At 34.3% G+C, this 19,289-nt stretch overlaps 1 protein-coding gene across 1 annotated transcript in view; it reads left to right on the top strand.

Moving 5' to 3' along the window:
• Positions 1 to 5: 5 nt before the first annotated feature.
• The window catches only part of LOC131942861 (cubilin-like), a 56,377-nt gene continuing 37,093 nt past the window's right edge, over positions 6 to 19,289 (top strand). The window contains exons 1-4 of the mRNA XM_059302822.1: positions 6 to 103; positions 469 to 604; positions 1,340 to 1,563; positions 2,833 to 2,953. Coding sequence (XP_059158805.1) covers positions 579 to 604; positions 1,340 to 1,563; positions 2,833 to 2,953 — 371 coding nt within the window. The 5' untranslated portion in view covers positions 6 to 103; positions 469 to 578. The remainder of the gene's footprint in view (positions 104 to 468; positions 605 to 1,339; positions 1,564 to 2,832; positions 2,954 to 19,289) is intronic.

The following is a 19,289-nucleotide window of genomic DNA, read 5'->3' as shown; positions in this document are numbered from 1 at the left end:
CAGGACATACCTCGTCCAATCCGATCTTCAAACAGTCTTTTTTTGGTATTCCGTACTGATACAAGCGGTAGCGGACGAGGATTTAAAATTGTTTACTCTTATGGTTAGTGTGAATTGATAATGAAACTAACTTAGGTTCAATATCCGGTCATAGTTTTACTAAGGTAAATTATATATATATATATATATATATATATATATATATATATATATATATATATATATATATAAGTAATGCAATTTTATTGTAAGTTATATGATAACAGAGACATGACCTTTATTACTGTGTTTTTGAGTTTCGTGTAGTGTGCTTATTTTATTGTAGATAATTTAGTCTCTATAGAACGCTTGATAACTTTACGACACAACTTTGTTTATCGCCACAGTTCGTGACATAACTATACCTGTTTATTACTTAGTTCTTGTTCCTTTACTTATTTATTCACGCAATGGCTCTTTGTTTTCCAGAGGATATTGTCTCACCTCTTGCGATCGATAATGTGGGAACTGAAATAACTAGCCCAGGCTATCCTCAAGGGTATCCAGAAAATCTTTTCGAAACTTGGAACATACCTTCTATGCCAAACAAGATTACAAATATCGTGTAAGATTCTAAATCACAAAAATATTCCAATGACTATAATATTTTTTTTTTATTTTAATATTAAATAAAACTATTAAAAAGTACAGTTTTTGGAAGAAACTCATCTGATTTCATTTAAATATACGAGAAGTCTTGTTAATAGATATATTCCTATTTTCCTATTTTTTAAATAATGTTTATTAAATTCTAAGCACATGACAAGGAAAATTAGAGCCTTTATTTGTTTTTAGCTTAATAAATGTTCGTACCTTAGTATACGTGGTATCGGTTATTATTACAACTGTCATCACTACTGCCCATAAACGTAAACTTTACAATTACACTTTATCGGTTACCCTTCTCCTTTGACCTTTGATCGTTGACGTTTAACCTTTACCCTTCACCCTTTACATTTTACCCTTTACCTCTTATCCTTCATCTTCTAACCTTCGCCCTTCGTCCTTTGTCGTTTGTCTTTTTTTTTCATTTGTCCTTTGTCGCTTGCCGTTTCGCCCTTTCGCCTTTTGTCCTTTTACCTTTGTCCTTAGCCCTTTGCATTTTGACATTTGTCTTTGGCTGTTTCCGTTTTCCTTTTGCCCTTTACCTTTTTTTAGTCTTACTCTTTCACGTGCCCTTTTGAAGTCCTATTATTTGTGTTACACACATCAGATGTTTTATTAATGTACACATCAGATGTTTTATTAATGTACACACATTTGATGTTTTATTAATGTACACATATTTCTTATGTTTTAGCATTTTAGACATCTTGCTACATCCCGTGTCCCCGGCAGAGTGCACGAGGGATTATTTAAACGTTTTTGAAATGTCTGCTTCTGTGTTTAACTATAACCGATCGTTATTACTTTGGTGTGGTCATTCTATCCCTGAACCAGTCAGCTCAACTTTCAACCTGAGTCTTGTATTCGTTACAGACAACAGCAGACATGAAAGAGGATTTAAGTTTGTCTACTTTTACTGTTAGTATGAAGTATTTGTTTTTTATTTTTCAGTTAGAGATTTTTTAAATATCGATAATTCTACGACTTTAGTAATGATAACAAAAAAGTTAAAGAATTGAGAAAAGTGATTCGCTCACTTCTACTGAGACTGAAGTACACAGTTTACACGTTTAAAATAATATTTAAAAACAATTAAAATTACATTTTCAGGCTAAAAACTGACCGCGAGTGAAATACTGTTTATAATTTTGTGATGTCGTGGACAAATGCCGATGGATGCCCGAAAAAAAAAGTGTCGTCCCTGGGTAAAATTCAGTAAAGCGGTCAAAACTGACCAAACGTATTTCCCTATAAAATCTGTGTAATATGTGTGTGAAAAAACAGAGGATAATTTTAACACAAATTTAATGGTACTTACCCAATTTATATTAGGCTAAATAGTTGCAAGCACATTGGTAAGTTGATGAGACGTATTGGAAAACTGTCGGTCAGACTCTAAACCCTAGATGACCACTAAAACTAGACCGCGAGTAAAAATTTCCTTACGTAACTTATACATTGAAAATCAATTTTGCTCAACGACCCCTATGCCGCCCCCTGATGTTGTAGACCGACACCGGACGATAACAAAAAGAAAAAGTTCTGCAAGTCGGGAAAATCCGGAGGGCCGATAGATCTGACAAGATTTTTATTTTTTTTTAAAAAGATAAACTAAGTCTACGTCATTTGATCTGTTTACACAGATCGAATGACGTAAACGTAGTTTAACTTAACGAAGAAATAATTTTTTAATCGATTTTATACTATTTTAAGCACTCAAAAAATTGACAAAATTCAGAATTTGTTTGAGAAAGAATTTCATTTCGCATTAACTTATGTGTCCTAAAAAGTGTAGAAATTAACTTCAAGAAAATAATGTAATTTAATGTTTTAGATATTCCATCAACTGAGTCTCTAATTACCTTGCAAATGATAATCATACGAATACTTAATTTTTTTTCTTTTAGTGAAATTACTTTTAAACTTAAGCATCCGAAATAACAGCTGATCACAAATTAATTAATCATTCATATTCTAAATTTATTTTTTGAAAACCTAAGCGAAGCTAGGCAATGTGTCTAGTGTTTATGTAACTGCCATGTAGTAAAATCAAGTTCCGCTAAAATGTACAAACAACTCTATGATTAGAAAGCCAGAAAGGTATAACATGGACTCGGTCAAGAATAAACTACTTATCAAAACACCTTCAAGACGTGAATCTTTCAGACATGTATTTTTGTGTTGCAGCGATTTACGCAGAAATTGAATCCACATTTATAAAAAGCCCAAATTACCCGTGGAACTACCCATATCAATCAAATTACAATTGGACTGTCTCTCCTAGACGTTACTCGATTACGAAACTCATGTAAGTTTCTATACTTTAAGAGCTGTTACATCTATTTCAGATTTTTTTATAAAACAGTTACATACGCTGAATGTATAGAATACATTTTTGTTATGATTGGAACTTTCTGTAGGTAAATAAAACCAAACGTTTAATGTTGTAGAATATGTATAGGTTTTACAATATACATTCTTTGATTGTTTTATGGATGTTTAAAATATTGCATATGAAAATAGAGTGTATCAAACACGTTATGGTGTTATTTGTGTTCCATCCTAACTGTAGTGCCTCACGCTAAAGTTTAGCTCTAAGACTTGTATGCCTGTAAGCCTCAATTTCTACTGAACATCCATTCCCTTTAGGCTCTATTCCCCTAAATTTCATTACAGTATGTACATCAATAATATGATTATGAAAGGTAATTTCGTTTCCTCGTGAAAGTTTAATACCTTTACATATACATACATACATTGAATGCTAAATATCAGTGGCGGCACGCGAAAAAAAGCCTCCCCACCCCCGCAGAATTTATATATATATATGTATGTATGTATATATGTATATATATATATATATATATATATATATATATATATATATATATATATATATATATATATATATATATATAACCAGTGGCGGAACTAGAAATAAGGGGCCACCCCGCAAAAAAATTTTTTAGGCCCCCACCCATATGAATATATAGGCCTATATATATATATATATATATATATATATATATATATATATATATATATATATATACTCAAACACAAAATACGAACATAGGATACTTATTGCTGGCCTGTTCGTGTTTTGAGAAACACGTGTGTTTTTTTTAATTGATTCAAATTACAACATCATGTCATGTGTATAAGTGAATTAGTCTGTTTTGTTAAAATTAGTGGTATATTATGTCGGCCGCAAGACCTCTAACTAGGTCATAAGAATATAAAACATGAAAGCTTTATGAAAATAATGGTGTCTCGTGTCATGTTTATTTTTATGTTTTTTTGTATTTATTTTATAAATTTTAAACACATTTTCTTTTTATACAGTGTCATTCTTTAGTAAGTAATTTATTAACAAATAATAATAAAGAGAAGTAATTGCTTTTGGTTTGTTTAGTACAAATCTATTAAAAAAAGGCTTATGAGCATCACTATTTGACTATTTAAAAAAGGGAAATAAGTCATGGAAGTGGTTTGAACGTTTGCTTATCTTTGATAAGTTTGATTGTAGGAGAAAGAGGACTCGGCTTTCACAGTGGTTTAAAAACGAAGGAAAATGACCAAGGGGTGGTGTCTATAGAATAAAGATAATCCAACCGCAGCTACGGTAATCTTTTTTACAAAACAAACATTAAGTCAAAAATGCAAGAAAATATTTTTTTTTTAACTATAACAATTTTTTTTATGGTCGGCCGTGGGCCCCTAAATGGCGTGGGCCCCCCCCCGCATTGCGGGGTCTGGCGGCACTGTAGTTCCGCCCCTGTATATAACAGGTTTCGCTCTAATTTTTCTTAATTTACTCGAGTTAGTATGGACAGAAGTGTTTTTTTTTTCATCTGTTACACAAATAAATCAGAGGTTTTCCCACACCGGTTACATTACTGCACGTGTGAATGGTGCAACTCTCTACTGTTTCTTGAACTTTTAAAGGACTAGGGGCCAATCTGCTCATGTGTGATGCGCTCCTGATGACACTGCCGCCGGTGGATTTAAGTAGTAACCGTGTTCCCTATGTGGTACACATAATAAGTGGATCCCAGGTGCAAAGATAGCCACTGAGGATCTTGGGGGGCTAAATCACATATTTCTGTGGGGCGTCCCCACTCCAATATGTAAACAATTGTTAGGCCTATGACAGAAACCTTCGCAGAGCTGTACTCAATAGCTTCCCAAATTTTATATGGCGATTGGATGAATGATGTATTAATGCATAAGACAGAATCATGTTTTTCACATGTAAAACTGTATGTGGCCAACTCACACGTCGATTGGGGAGGGGGGTGGCATCCACAAATGACGCCACCTATTAATAAACGTTCTAATTTATTTCAAAATAATTATGTAAAAATAATCTTACCTTCCCTGTTTTGTGAATTAGATGCACACAATATTATGCAAATAAATTAAATTCTGATGACTAGTGATGACAAAATTTGCTGAACTGGTTAAGATGTGGTTAAAACACAATACATTTATCTACTCGATACTTGCGAGGCTAAGCAAGAGGGGTGGGATGCGGGTGGACTCGGGGAAAAACTTGCAAGAGACAAAAAAGCGCCTATGTACGTTAGCATAGCACATTATAAAACTTTTTCATGGGAGATAATTCAAAGTATAGGCCCTAAAATTTTACTATGCTACTTCTTGTAGAAGGAAAACAAGTAAACGTATGTAAAACTGAAGTTTCTAGTATTACATAACTTTTGATTATTTGTAGGATACAGGATAGTGCAGGATAGTACAGCATAGAAGTTCTACCAATTTCACAAACACAGGATACAAATTCAACCACAATTACAAACTAATATTAACATTGAAAAATGAACAATGGATTTCGGGTCCCCAAACAATGCCGAAAACAAGGACCACACACCCTGAAAGCCCACTACATATCCAGCGGCTTCTCAAGCTAAGGACTTCATTTTTTTTAAAAAGAATTTTTGCCTGCGACAGCGTGTGTTTGATTGTAGGGAAAATACAACTCGGCCTTGACGATAGTTAAAAAAAAACACAATTAAAAATAACTTTTTAAAAATATTAATTTGACGACAATTTTTGAGCCACATCTGTTTGGTCACCACCCCCTTCCCCATCCGCCACAGTACACTTTGGAGGATCGGTCGAACAATTACGTGTCTCTAGCTGACTATAAAAGGGGAGCAACGAGGCACAAAAGTCATTAAAATTAGAATATTTTTGCCTATATTTTACACTACAGTTTGTGTAATGTAGTTTAATGTTTACGGAAGATAAGCATACCGCAGCTACAGCGCTATTTTTATACAAACAAAATATCAAGAAACAAATGCACGAAAATTAAAATCAAAAGTTTTAAAAATATTATTTATGTTCGGCTGTGGGTCCCCTAAACGGCCTGCCCTCTCCCCCACCCCCCCCCCTGCCAAATAATGTTCACATGTTTTAAAATGTTCACATGTTTTAAAATGTTTACATGTTTTAAAATGTTCACATGTTTTAAAATGTTCACATGTTTTAAAATGTTTACATGTCTATAAATGTTTACATGTTGTAAAATGTTTACATGTTGTAAAATGTTTACATGTTGTAAAATGTTTACGCGTTTTAAAATGTATTAAGATGAGTGTGTACTAGTACAAAATTAATTCTCCGTATGAAATCAATGTCTGCTCTCAACACTTGTAGCTGTACTAGAGCGACTGATTGTTGAAAAGAAAAAATCCGTCAAAGTTTTCCTAACTACCATTTTAAATAGCAGCTTAAGCACTAGCATATTTTCCACAGAAAGATATTATGTTTTACTAATCTATTCATACTTTTTTTTATTCAATATATTTCTTTGCTTCATTATTAACTGACTTAGTATAACGTTTTCGTCCAGATTTTTATTTTAACGTTTTCGTCCAGATTTTTATTCTAACGTTTTCGTCCAGATTTTTATTTTAACGTTTTTGTCCAGAATTTCAGATTTTAACGCTTTTATCCAGATTTTGATATTTTAACGTTTTCGTCCAGATTTTTATTTTAACGTTTTTATCCAGATTTTTATATTTCAACGTTTTTATCCAGATTTTTAGATTTTAACGTGGAACAAAGACTGTATTTTCGATGCGACGAGGACAGTTCTCTCAACATCTATAACGGGACGTCTACGAGTGCCCCACTGCTTCTGTCTGCGTGTGGCTATAAACTTCCCCCTTCAGTCAGCTCCCCCGGGCCACTGTACATCACATTTCGTGCCCGAGGAATACAAGGTGCCCGGGGATTTAAGTTAGCCGTCAAATACATTTAGTAAGGTAGCTTATGAAAAAACATGAAGCAGTAATATCGAAACCTTCAATAGACTACCAAACGGGCGCACAACTTGTAACATATACTTATATGTTTTCAAATTAACACAAAAATATTGTATTAAATAATTGGAATGAACTTTAATTTGCAAGGTTATTAAATCTGTCTCTGTATGTTTTTGTGGGATATTTTTTTTTATTTTGTTCGATCAGTTTTACTTTTGCTTCCATTTACCTAGAACATTTGCTTCATACTTATTCCGTTATTTTCCATATTATAAATAAATTAATGCAAACATATTATTAAGTAAAAACGTATTAATTTAGCCACCAGTTCGTAAAGATAAATATAAAAAGTACATTTCGTCTAACATATCAAAATATTTTTTTAGCGCAATTTCCATTCTGGAGAATTGCGTTTATTAACTCGTCATTTCTGGGAATGGATGGATGAATGTATGGATGAATGTGTGTCCGGGCTTTAAGTCATATCTCCTCCTCAACGAAGCAAAATCGATGACTAGTTCCAAAAGCAATTATGTTAAGCAAGTTACGAGAATGAGCATAGGCCATAAAAATTCCGGGTTTCTTTCATGTATTTCCCGGAAAAGCCAAAAAACCTCGAAAAAATTCAGTTTTTGGCCCATATCTCGGCAACTAGACCACTTAGAAAAAAAAACTTAGCGACTTGAAACATGTACCAATCGATTCCTGCCATAATTTAGAACAATATTGCCGAAGAAAGTTTTCAAAAATATCCTCTCGTTCGGTCACAAATTTTAAAATTACATAAACACCTACAAACCGATCGTTCTTCTAGCTTGAACGCACCCCAACATTATACGTCAGAGCTATTTTTAGATAACATAAGGAAATTGCGCATAAATGTCACTAGACTTTTTTAATTAACTTGTTTACTTATTTACGCTAACTATAGTCGCTGTATAATGTATGTATCTTGCGGTTATCTATATAATAAAAAACTAAATTAAAAGCCTATTGAAGAATTTATAACTATTCAGTAATATTTACTAAACCAAGCACAGCGCATCAATTTGGAAATAAAATTAGACAATCTTTTTAATTTGGATTAAAATTAATTAATAATTAGAAGAAAAAAAATACTCACCTGTTTATAAACTTAAACAATTTTTTTGAAAATATAAAAGGCATCTTCTTCTTTTTTTTGTTGTTGCAAACAGCTATGAGAAAATAGTGCCGTGTATGTCGTCGAAATAAAGTAATAATTTTTTTGATAGAAGATGCGTTTCCCGATTCATTGCAAAATACAATCAGCTGTTATTTCAAACAGCGAATAAAAAATTGTTAATTTAATCATGTTCAAAATATTTAGTGAGAAATTCACTTTGCCTAAATGAAATATAGTAGCAAAATTATTCTTCGCTCTATTTTTTCCTCCATGGTTAGCTTATAATATGTTTAGTTCTACTAAAATTGAGAGTGACGGATAATCAGTAGATATAAATTATTACTTTTACGAAAGAAATTTATCAGCTAATAGAAAACTAAAGATTAAAAAATTTAAAACCTTATATCTTAACTTTAGGTGTAGGATAGTAGTAGTAAACTTACCGCTAGTAAATACAACGTAATGTGTTACATAAATTTAATTAAAGTCTCATACACAGTTAGTGTACTTGTGTAAAAATTGTAGTTTACAATAATGACCGTTGCCATTTTATTTAAACTAAACGGCAAATCCCCTTGCGAAATCAATATGGTATTATTTACAGCTAAAGAAATATTGCTTTTTTAATGTATCAACGCTTTTCATTTTTATTATTCTAAATGTTTTCTTTTACTTTTATAATTAATCATTTGATGATGTGGAATTTTTATTTATCCTTCTTTAGATTTTGTCGTACTTTCCCTTACTTAGCTCAAAACCGAAAACTAGCATACATTAAAACTACTACATAGAAATGATAATATTTTGCTATAAGGCCATTAAAGTAATGACATAACTACAAGTACACGAGTACCATTGAGAAATTATTTCAAAAAAATTTACAACAGAGAGCCAAAATGAAGATGTTTTACACTGATATATTTTTTTTTTCAGACTTTTGAATTTTTAAATTAGTTGTTTGTGGGTTGAATTATATTAAAATATTTTTCTCAAGTGCATATTTTCGAGTTACTTTTTACAACTGTTTGTGCATTTATTAAAGATCAAAACTACGGACGGAAGGGTGAATGTAAATCAGGTTCTGATCGAAATGTTATGCCCAAAGTAACTTGTACATCTGTAAGATTATATTCATGTCTGTCGTCGGTTTATAATAAATGATGATAAATGATGGTTAATATTGTTTCTGAAAACTATTACGGTCTTTTGTACTTTCTCGTGTACAGAGTATATAGGAAGTATAGTAATCGTGCAAAATTAATCACATGAAATGTTGACAGTTTTCACTGTTTAACACCTCAGTACTTTATCATAATATACTAAGTATAGGGGACTTATTTTAATCGGACAAAAATAATAAATCACAGAAAAACTCCGTAAAGGAAACAATTTTAAACTATTTTTACAAGTATTAATTGAGAAACTGAAATAAACATTCACAATATATATATATATATATATATATATATATATATATATATATATATATATATATATATATATATATATATGTTGCGGTCAAAGCCCGAAGTGCGGCCAATGCTAGGATTGGCCGGCCAATCCGCGCATTGGCCGGCTCTCTTGGCCAAAGCCCGAAGAACGTAGCACTAAGATCGTATTTCGTACATTGGCCGGCCATTGCGCGCACTGGCCGGGACGTACTGGCCAAAGTCCGAAGCGCTTAAACTTGACAGCGTATTTTGTACATTGGCCGGCCAATGCGCGTACTGGCCGGGATGTCCTGGCCAATGTTCTATCTAGAATAAGTTGTGATCGCATTTTCATTATTCTGGGTGCGTTTTCATTGAGAGTAACGTATTGTTCAGCTCTTGTTTGTATAGCATTCTATATGCAAGGCGACATAGACCAAAAGGGCCGTCAGACCATGAGACAGACATAGCAGATGGCTGTCAAAAGAAAAAAATGTAAATCCATGTTAGTTTCCATATATGGACTCTCAATAAAATAATTACTGAGGAAGATCTTGAGAACATTGAACAAGAAATGGAGGTTGCCATAAATGCAACGACATCCTCAGCTAACACATCTACTGCCGTGGCGGAACGCCCAGACCAGTTGCGTGACAATAATGTGGCCAACAGATTCTATATAGTTTGTGAAAAACATTGTAGTGCAGCTCATTCTTTTGGATCCTGCGGCAACGATGTCCATGCTATTTGTGGAATACCAAATGAAGCAGACGAAGGGTACGGAGGGAACATTACCTGCAGATTGTGTCACAACAAACAAGACATCATGGAACACAGGTCAGCAGCTCATACTGGCTTGCAAACTCAAGGTGCTAAGATGCTTAAAACATAAAATACAAAATTTAAAGATGGTGAAGTGGATGACAATCTACGCATTCGTTTTCCAGATGTTGACAGAGGTCACGGTGATTCGCGAAGCGTGATTGCAGTTGTCATGAGCGTCGAGGGCGGTTTCTACAAATTAGGAACGGAACATGGTGTTCTAAAACAACTGCATGCTAGAAGTGAGTTTTCAATTCTTCACGAAAAACTGCTCTTATTGTCGTCAGTTGGCACTGAGGAAAAATCACTACGAACCATCGCATCTTCACAATCATTGACTGGCGGCCAAGGCTACACTCGCTGCAATTACACATCTAAATGCACAACAGATCGCTGCAAGTGTAAAAATAACAAGCTGCTATGTAATTCTAAATGCCATTAAAGTTCAACTTGTTGTAACAAGTGATAATATTGATTGATTGAGACTATAGTACAATAAAATATTTGAATGTTTCTGTCATTTACTTTAATTAATAATCAATAAAGTCTTAATTTCATGATCCTTACGGCATTAAAAAAAACCCCAAAATCTGCTCATGATCTTCTAATTTGGACTTTGGCCGGTCATCCCTAGCCAGATGATCTTCTAATTAAGACTTTGGCCGGTCCACCACGGCCAGTCCGCGGACTGGCCGGCCAAAGGCCGAAATCAAGCAAAGTTTCGGACTTTGGCCGACCTATGGGAGGCGATATTGGCCAATGCGCGGATTGGCCGGCCAATCCTAGCATTGGCCGACTTCGGGCTTTGACCGTAACATATATATATATATATATATATATATATATATATATATATATATATATATATATATATATATATATATATATATATATTACTTTTGACATATCGAAGAAAAAGATCAAACAGTAGTTTCATTTCAAAACCAATTTATTGCATTAAGGTTTAAAAAAAAACTATAATCAAGGACATAATATGTAATTAATAAAATGCGAGGTAACTAAGTATGTCTTATACCAAATTGTATTTTATTGATTGTTTCACCTAGTCCGTTGAATTTCACTAAATAGAAAATGCTTTTTTGATTTGCAGTTGCTGACGGAGAGATTTATTTGCTTGTGTTTATAAAAAAAAAACTTTGTGGTTTTTTTATTTTATTCTGATAATAACGAGTAGACTGGTCTCATATAATGTGACGTCATAATTTCGAATTTAAAAAAATAAGAAAAATTTCGTTGTTATCTACAGGTTTTAAAACATTTGTTGTAGTAACTGTTACAACAAATTATCTAAATACTTAATGTCAAGACAGCTTTATTAATATTTTGTTGACAAAAAACTGTTTAAAAAGTAGTAATTAGAATAACTTAGTGTAACACTACGTCAGTGGGGATAAGGTGTGATGGTCACCCATTGAAGCGTAGTGTGTTTACTGGCTGACTGTTTAAACTGTGGACCATGTGTCCCGCAGCTATGCAGTGAGAGGGTCTACACTACCATTATATTATGTCTAGCCATTCAGTAGTTCATCCTAAAGCACGACGTCATCAAGGTATACAAATGATTTAAATTTACTCTTTATCGCACTATAAAAAATACATAGGACGACTTGAACGAAAGATACTGAGACTTACTACATTACTACCTCATCCTATATAGAGTAGTAACAACAATCTTAGAGTACACAGTACGACTCTTACAACAATCTTACTGTACACAGTACGACTCTAACAACAATCTTACAGCACACAGTACGACTCTTACAACAATCTTACAGCACACAGTACGACTCTTACAACAATCTTACAGTACACAATACGACTCTTACAACAATCTTACAGCACACAGTACGACTCTTACAACAATCTTACAGCACACAGTACGACTCTTACAACAATCTTACAGTACACAGTACGACTCTTACAACAATCTTACAGTACACAGTACAACTCTTACAACAATCTTACTGTACAATCTGACAAATACACAGTGTGGACAAGTTGACCGTTATAGTGTCACATCCTCATGGCTGTCCTAAACAGGTCTCTGTAGGACAATGGACACACGAACATTAGGGGAAATATTGGTACACGTTCACGTACACAACATGTACATGTCCTGGCTCCAGTGGAGCATATGTCTAAATGCCGGGATATGTCGGGTGGGTTGTCAGATACCAGTGGATCAAACTCTGATGGAAACTTGTGGAGTGCAGTAGTGGTTAGAAATCTGCTTGTCTTTGTGTTCGACGAAACAAAACTTAAACTGATTATTTTTGTAAATTTTGTTTAATTTAACATGATGCTCTTGTTTACATTCCGTAAAAGAAAAATCAGAAAAGGGAAGATTATAAATAACAAGGGGAAATTATGTTGCTTGTTACGACTTTGTACACAATTGTTCAAATATTTGCATTGCATATTTATTGTTTTTATGTCTTCGTTGTTAAATGAATAATTGTTCTGTCTGCTAAATGTGTTAATAAAGCAAGAGGAAACTTTATACTAATGTACAAGGTATAAACTCGCGCTTACATATACTTGAAAGTTTGTTGAAGCATAAATTCGCGCCATACTCATCCCAAACATATGCCAACACAATAGAAATACCCGCCATACCCATCACAAACATATATTCCAACACAATAGAAATACCCGCCTTACCCATCACAAACATATGCCAACACAATAGAAATACCCGCCTTACCCATCACAAACATATGCCAACACAATAGAAATACCCGCCTTACCCATCACAAACATATGCCAACACAATAGAAATACCCGCCTTACCCATCACAAACATATGCCAACACAATAGAAATACCCGCCTTACCCATCACAAACATATGCCAACACAATAGAAATACCCGCCTTACCCATCACAAACATATGCCAACACAATAGAAATACCCGCCTTACCCATCACAAACATATGCCAACACAATAGAAATACCCGCCTTACCCATCACAAACATATGCCAACACAATAGAAATACCCGCCTTACCCATCACAAACATATGCCAACACAATAGAAATACCCGCCTTACCCATCACAAACATATGCCAACACAATAGAAATACCCGCCTTACCCATCACAAACATATGCCAACACAATAGAAATACCCGCCTTACCCATCACAAACATATGCCAACACAATAGAAATACCCGCCATACCCATCACAAACATATGCCAACACAATAGAAATACTTGCCATAGCTACCAATAATAAGGCTCAAATCATATTAAAATTCATGTAAAGTCTACTATGTAAAAACGTAAGTTGAAATCGTATTCTTGGCGAACAACACAACACAGATATTAATACATAGGCTGAACATAATGTATTTTCTAAACATACACACAAGCAATAATTCTTAAATGAATATTAAATTTAAACCTAAATCTATTTTAACACGTGCACGTGAGAAACAGTAACACTAAAAGATTATCATCTTCAGCTAAGCTATCTGCACACTGAATCAACTTTTTTGTTAAAGCTTAAACCTAAAACTACATTTGATTTTAAACTAACACCTTATAATAAATGCAACACTATCAGAATCTTGCATCAAAATATGGTCATTTTAACGCTCAACCAATAACAGAACATCTTCATGTGACAAATATCCCAGGTTATCCCCTTTCCCCTCCTCTACGTTATTTATACAAATCTTGATATTTACAAATAGGCAAATTTGCCTATTATTCAAATGGCTATAATCTTAGCCATACTTCAAACCTGTTTTCTAAAATAAAAGCAAGACTTGCATTTAATATATTTGTTAGCCACTCACATTAGCTGAAGTAAAAAATATAAAATAAAAACAACACTTTATTTTATTATGTAAGAATAATTTCTAAAATGGTTGATAGTGCATTGAAGTTATCTCTCAGCCATATGACAAAAACAAAAGTACCCAGTGAGCGGGGACGTCGATCTAGTAAAGAAGAAGCGTGATGTCAACAAATGTCAATCTAGGCGTAATGAATTGGCTGATTGTGACATTTTAATCACTGTTTAGTACAATACCCATACACATTCAACACGGAGTCAGTGTTTAGTTGCACAGCCATATTTGACCTACTTGTAATTTAGATTACACGCGTAATATTTTAATGCTGGCACCTAGTGTCGACAAAACAATTCAAAACCTAACCTTTAATATACACTTTAAAAGAATCATTTGCGTTAAAAATGTTACTAGCTACATTAGCGATTGAAATGAGTGAGAAAAGCCGAAACTACTGTATATAACTTTTGCTATAAATATGTGAAATAATAACATTTAGATTTATAATTCTAATTAAACATATGTTAGACTCAATAAATTATCTGTATGGAATAAACTTAATACGTACATTTTTTAACCTGTTTTGTACTTGATAGACTTCAAAAACAATTTATGACTTACTCTGTCAGCACTTTTCTGTAAAATGCCGTGTTTTTCACTTTTTCATTATTTAGTAATAATTATTTGAGTCAGTGTGTAATTAACATCGGGTAATTGCTTCGAGTATAATGGAGGTGGGTAATGGGCATGGTAGGAGGTAATAACTGGTAGCGATGACCTACACCCGTAAGGTTAGTGTGGTTATTTCATGCCCATCTGCCTACGCTCTGAAACCTATGTCATGTAACAAATATTTGGCACTTTTTATCACACCTGTACTAATGCTAACTGTACAGGGGGTAATTGGCATCAGGAGGTCATGGCGGGGGTGGGATGTAGAGGAGGGGATTGATCGGTAGTAAACAACAGGTTGCTTACGACAATCTCCCCACACGTTCTCACTCGGTAGTAAACAACAGGTTGCTGAAGTTAGTCTCTCGGCACGTTTTTATGTCCCGTCATTTTCCTCGAGTCACACATTCTCATAAAAATTATCCCAGCCTTGCCAAGACTGCGATGTTATTTATGGACTGCCCCTTTAACTCTATCACCCGTTCAAACTTTTACGTGAAACATTTTACCAATACAGGCTTTGAAACATTTACATAAGCTAAATGAGTAATTTAATGTATGACACATTACTTAAATCTGGTTTTGCATACTTTAATAATCCAACGCAAACACGTTCACTCGAATAATTAATATAAACTAAGAACACACCAACCGCTATACTTTCCAGAAATTGTTATCCTAATAATTTAATAAACAGCTTAAAAACAATCAATCTCCATCTAAAATAAGTAGCTAACCCATTTTAAACATTTTAACCGCCAATGCAACAAAGTTATCCGACTGTAACGTATCGCAACTCTAGTCCAACTCATGTTATGAAATGTTTTTAAAATTCCATTCATGACAAGACTATTAGCCCGTTTAGTGAAAAATACAACGGGTGCTATGCGTTTATTTTCTTGTTACCTAAGCCAAAGTCAAAATCTCTAATTTTATCTAAATCTAAATATATAAACATAAACGGATAATATTAATCCATCTGTAAACAAAAGTTTATCCGGGACCGAAATTAAACTGCAAGCAGTACTTTCACTGCAATTGGCAATTCAACTGAACCTGAACGTTTACAGAAACTGGAGATTTGATCAATCATGAGATTTACCCAGAACCTAACCAGAAAGTTAACTTGAACCGTATCTTTAAGAATTTAAATGGAAATTCAACAGTAACCTTAGCTCCAAAAATAATTAGTATACAATAAGTAGCAGGGCAAGGTCTTTATGGCTGAAGCAACAGCTGAATATATGTCTATATTTCTATATAAATTATATTTCGTTGGGAGGGGCGGGGGGCTTTGCCAACCCGGAGAGATGTCTGGAACAAACTGGCCCTCAAACTGATATTTGATAATTAATGCGGCCTTCAGGCTGAAACGTTTGGAGACCCTTGCTGCAAGCTATCAGATATCTACGTGATATTGAATTCTCATGTTACTAAATTAAAATCTGTGTGTGCAATGTAAAGGTATTTTGTTTATAAACATGTATAAATATAAAAATTATAATTAACTGAAAACAGTAAATACTGTATAAATTACATAAATGTTATAAAAAAGAATCTGTTGCGCAACATCATTGGTACACCATAATTGGTTGGGGAGAATTTAGAAATATCACGCTTTAGGCTGTTAAAAGTAATATGATACCTGCAAGGTCTGTGATTGCTGTATCCACGCCTCGCGTGACTTCAAAGCTATTTAACAAATCCAGCGTTCATTATTCTTAACAGAAGATAGAAAGATACTTCACAGAGGATAGAAAGCTACGTCACAGAAGATAGAAACTACTTCACACCAACTGACCATCTGAGAGGTAAGTTTTAAACACCATACTAAATATTTGTGCATTAGCATTAAACATCTTTCTCGTTTGTTTTGTGTTTTATGTACTTACTAGCTTAAACCCTCGCTTATACGATGATCTTGTCTCACACACAAGAGTGACGAAATATTTTCAACAAAGTTTTAATCAACTCATTGCAACGCTACCGTCCTAAGGTTTAACACCAACTGTAGTCAGCCAAATTCAGGTAGGATACACCCGTGCAAGTGTCATGGGCTTTGAAAGCTACCGGTTACACTACCTTACTTTAGCTGACTACGGTTGGTGTTAAACTAGAGATGTTTATACAGGACATCGCATCCAAAAGTGTATGGCGCATAAAACGAAGAACGTAGACGCCTGGAAAGTTCATGGTGACAAGAAAACTGGATTTTTTATTTTTACAAAATCAGTGCAATGACTACATGTAAATTGCACCCTACAGATAATACATCTCCATCTCACTACCTGTACCTATACCTATACCTGTACCTGTGCCTGTACCTGTACCTGTACCTGTACCTGTACCTGTACCTGTACCTGTACCTGTACCTGTACCTGTACCTGTACCTGTACCTGTACCTGTACCTGTACCTGTACCTGTACCTGTACCGTTACCTGTACCGTTACCTGTACCTGTACCTGTACCTGTACCTGTACCTGTACCTGTACCTGTACCTGTACCTGTACCTGTACCTGTACCTGTACCTGTACCTGTACCTGTACCTGTACCTGTACCTGTACCTGTACCTGTGCCTGTACCTGTGCCTGTGCCTGTACCTGTACCTGTACCTGTACCTGTACCTGTACAGAAGAGATGCTTCGAAGAAACTGATCGGTCGACAAACCAATTAAATAGAAAATATTTTTCTATGACCTCAGCATATTTAGGGAAAGAGGGAGGGGTCAGGTTTCTGCTAACTGCTCTTAAGGTGAGTCAGGCACAAAACTAAAAACTTTTGAATTAGCTCTTTGGCTCTCGCGCTCTCTGCTGTTTGTCCCAAAGGTGGACCACAGTGTAGCAAAAGTCTTACTTCCTCAGAGGACAAATATTTACTATAGAGTGTAGGTCAAGACTGCATCGGGAAGCAATGTTTTGGAAAAAAGGCTTGCTACAACTCAATGATTTTGTAAAGTGCCTGCCACAACTTCTCATATTACAGTTGTACATTTCACAGAGATGTTCAAGCATTTCCTGATATTGTTCGCTGTGGTGGTGTCGATGGAAGCGGCTAAAACATGCACCAACTTACCTCCTGGACTGTCCAAGATAACCAAGGGTGTTGACGTCTCGAGACTTGACCTTTTACCTCTCGACTTTACCGGTAATGACGGGATCCTGAGTCCAATCTTTAAGTTAACTTGTGACCAGGGGAAGAAATGGAAAAGTCCTAAAGGCGTAAAGTATGATTTGCCTGATGAGGTAAGTCATACGCGTAATATAACATCTGATTGATTGTGTATCGTTTCAAAATCAAAACATATATTTTCCAAGGGTCTTCTAAAAGGGTGTTTAAAAGTTTGCTTGTGTACCATTGGTTTCCATTAAAAAAAATATTTGTAATAATGAATAAAACGATTTCAGCCATTTCGGGAATTATTTTGCTAAAAATGTTTATGATAATTAATGGTAATATATTAATTTCATATTGGAAAATATTTTTTATATCAATCAACATGTGAAGATTTAAAATGTTTTTCTATGTGCAATTTTTGGCGTACGTAGGTTGTCGGTTAAAGGGTAGCGGAGAGTGAATATAGAATGAAATAAAAAAAAATATGTATTTATAAAAAAATGTATGTAGCGGACAGCGAACGTCGTCATGATTACAAATATAGTAAAGTAATAGACTTATTCGCCATAGTGTGATATATCTAAAGTGCTCCTCTAAATTAATGATTAAAACAATGTGGAAGGTGTTTTAAAACAAATTTAATGTTCTAAACTTATATTGTTAAATGATGGCATGTGCATTAATCAAACTTAAACAAAATGTATCACCCATAAAAAAATTCTAATTTTGTCTGAAAATTATTTACTTTTAGTCCTTTAGCGCGCATTACGTCCCTTGACAAATTAGGAAAACACAATTACTTCCCTATTAAAAAAAACTTGACATCAGGGAAAGAACTTACTTTTTATTGCTGTTTTGGTGTTTGGAAAAATAATTACATAATTAGCGTGGATTGATCAAGTGCAATGAGGTAAATAAAACACAGATATCTTAAATACTGCATTTTTTATGTTATACACTGAACGTACTGTTTACTAGTTAGTTTTTTAACATACCAGTTTAGAAGCCAGCTCCTAAATGTCCTTTATGTGTAGTCCTATCTTTACGATTGCAGATAAGCTTGTGGTATAATAGTCGTTCACTAAATTGAATCGGACGCGTACGCCGGCGCCCCACCAGGGTTAAATTCAACCCCCTGGGCTATCCTGTGAGAGCTATGGTGAATAATTTCGATTTAAACAGTGCGATAAACTATGGAAAAGAATTGTTACGCTAGTCTTTAACTGAATCAATTCCTGGTGTCCTCCGGCGCTCCAACAGGGTGCTATTTGGCGCCCCAAGCCTACCCATGTTAGCTATGGCGCCTACGTTCGTTTAAGTGAGTGCGAAAGACTATAAATAAGTTAGGTTTC

This window comes from Physella acuta, unplaced genomic scaffold (genome assembly GCF_028476545.2).
Source record: "Physella acuta isolate Inbredline_101_S28 unplaced genomic scaffold, ASM2847654v3 ptg000430l, whole genome shotgun sequence".
In the NCBI taxonomy this organism is placed as follows: Eukaryota; Metazoa; Mollusca; class Gastropoda; family Physidae; genus Physella; species Physella acuta.
This window is presented reverse-complemented; position numbering and strand designations above follow the sequence as displayed.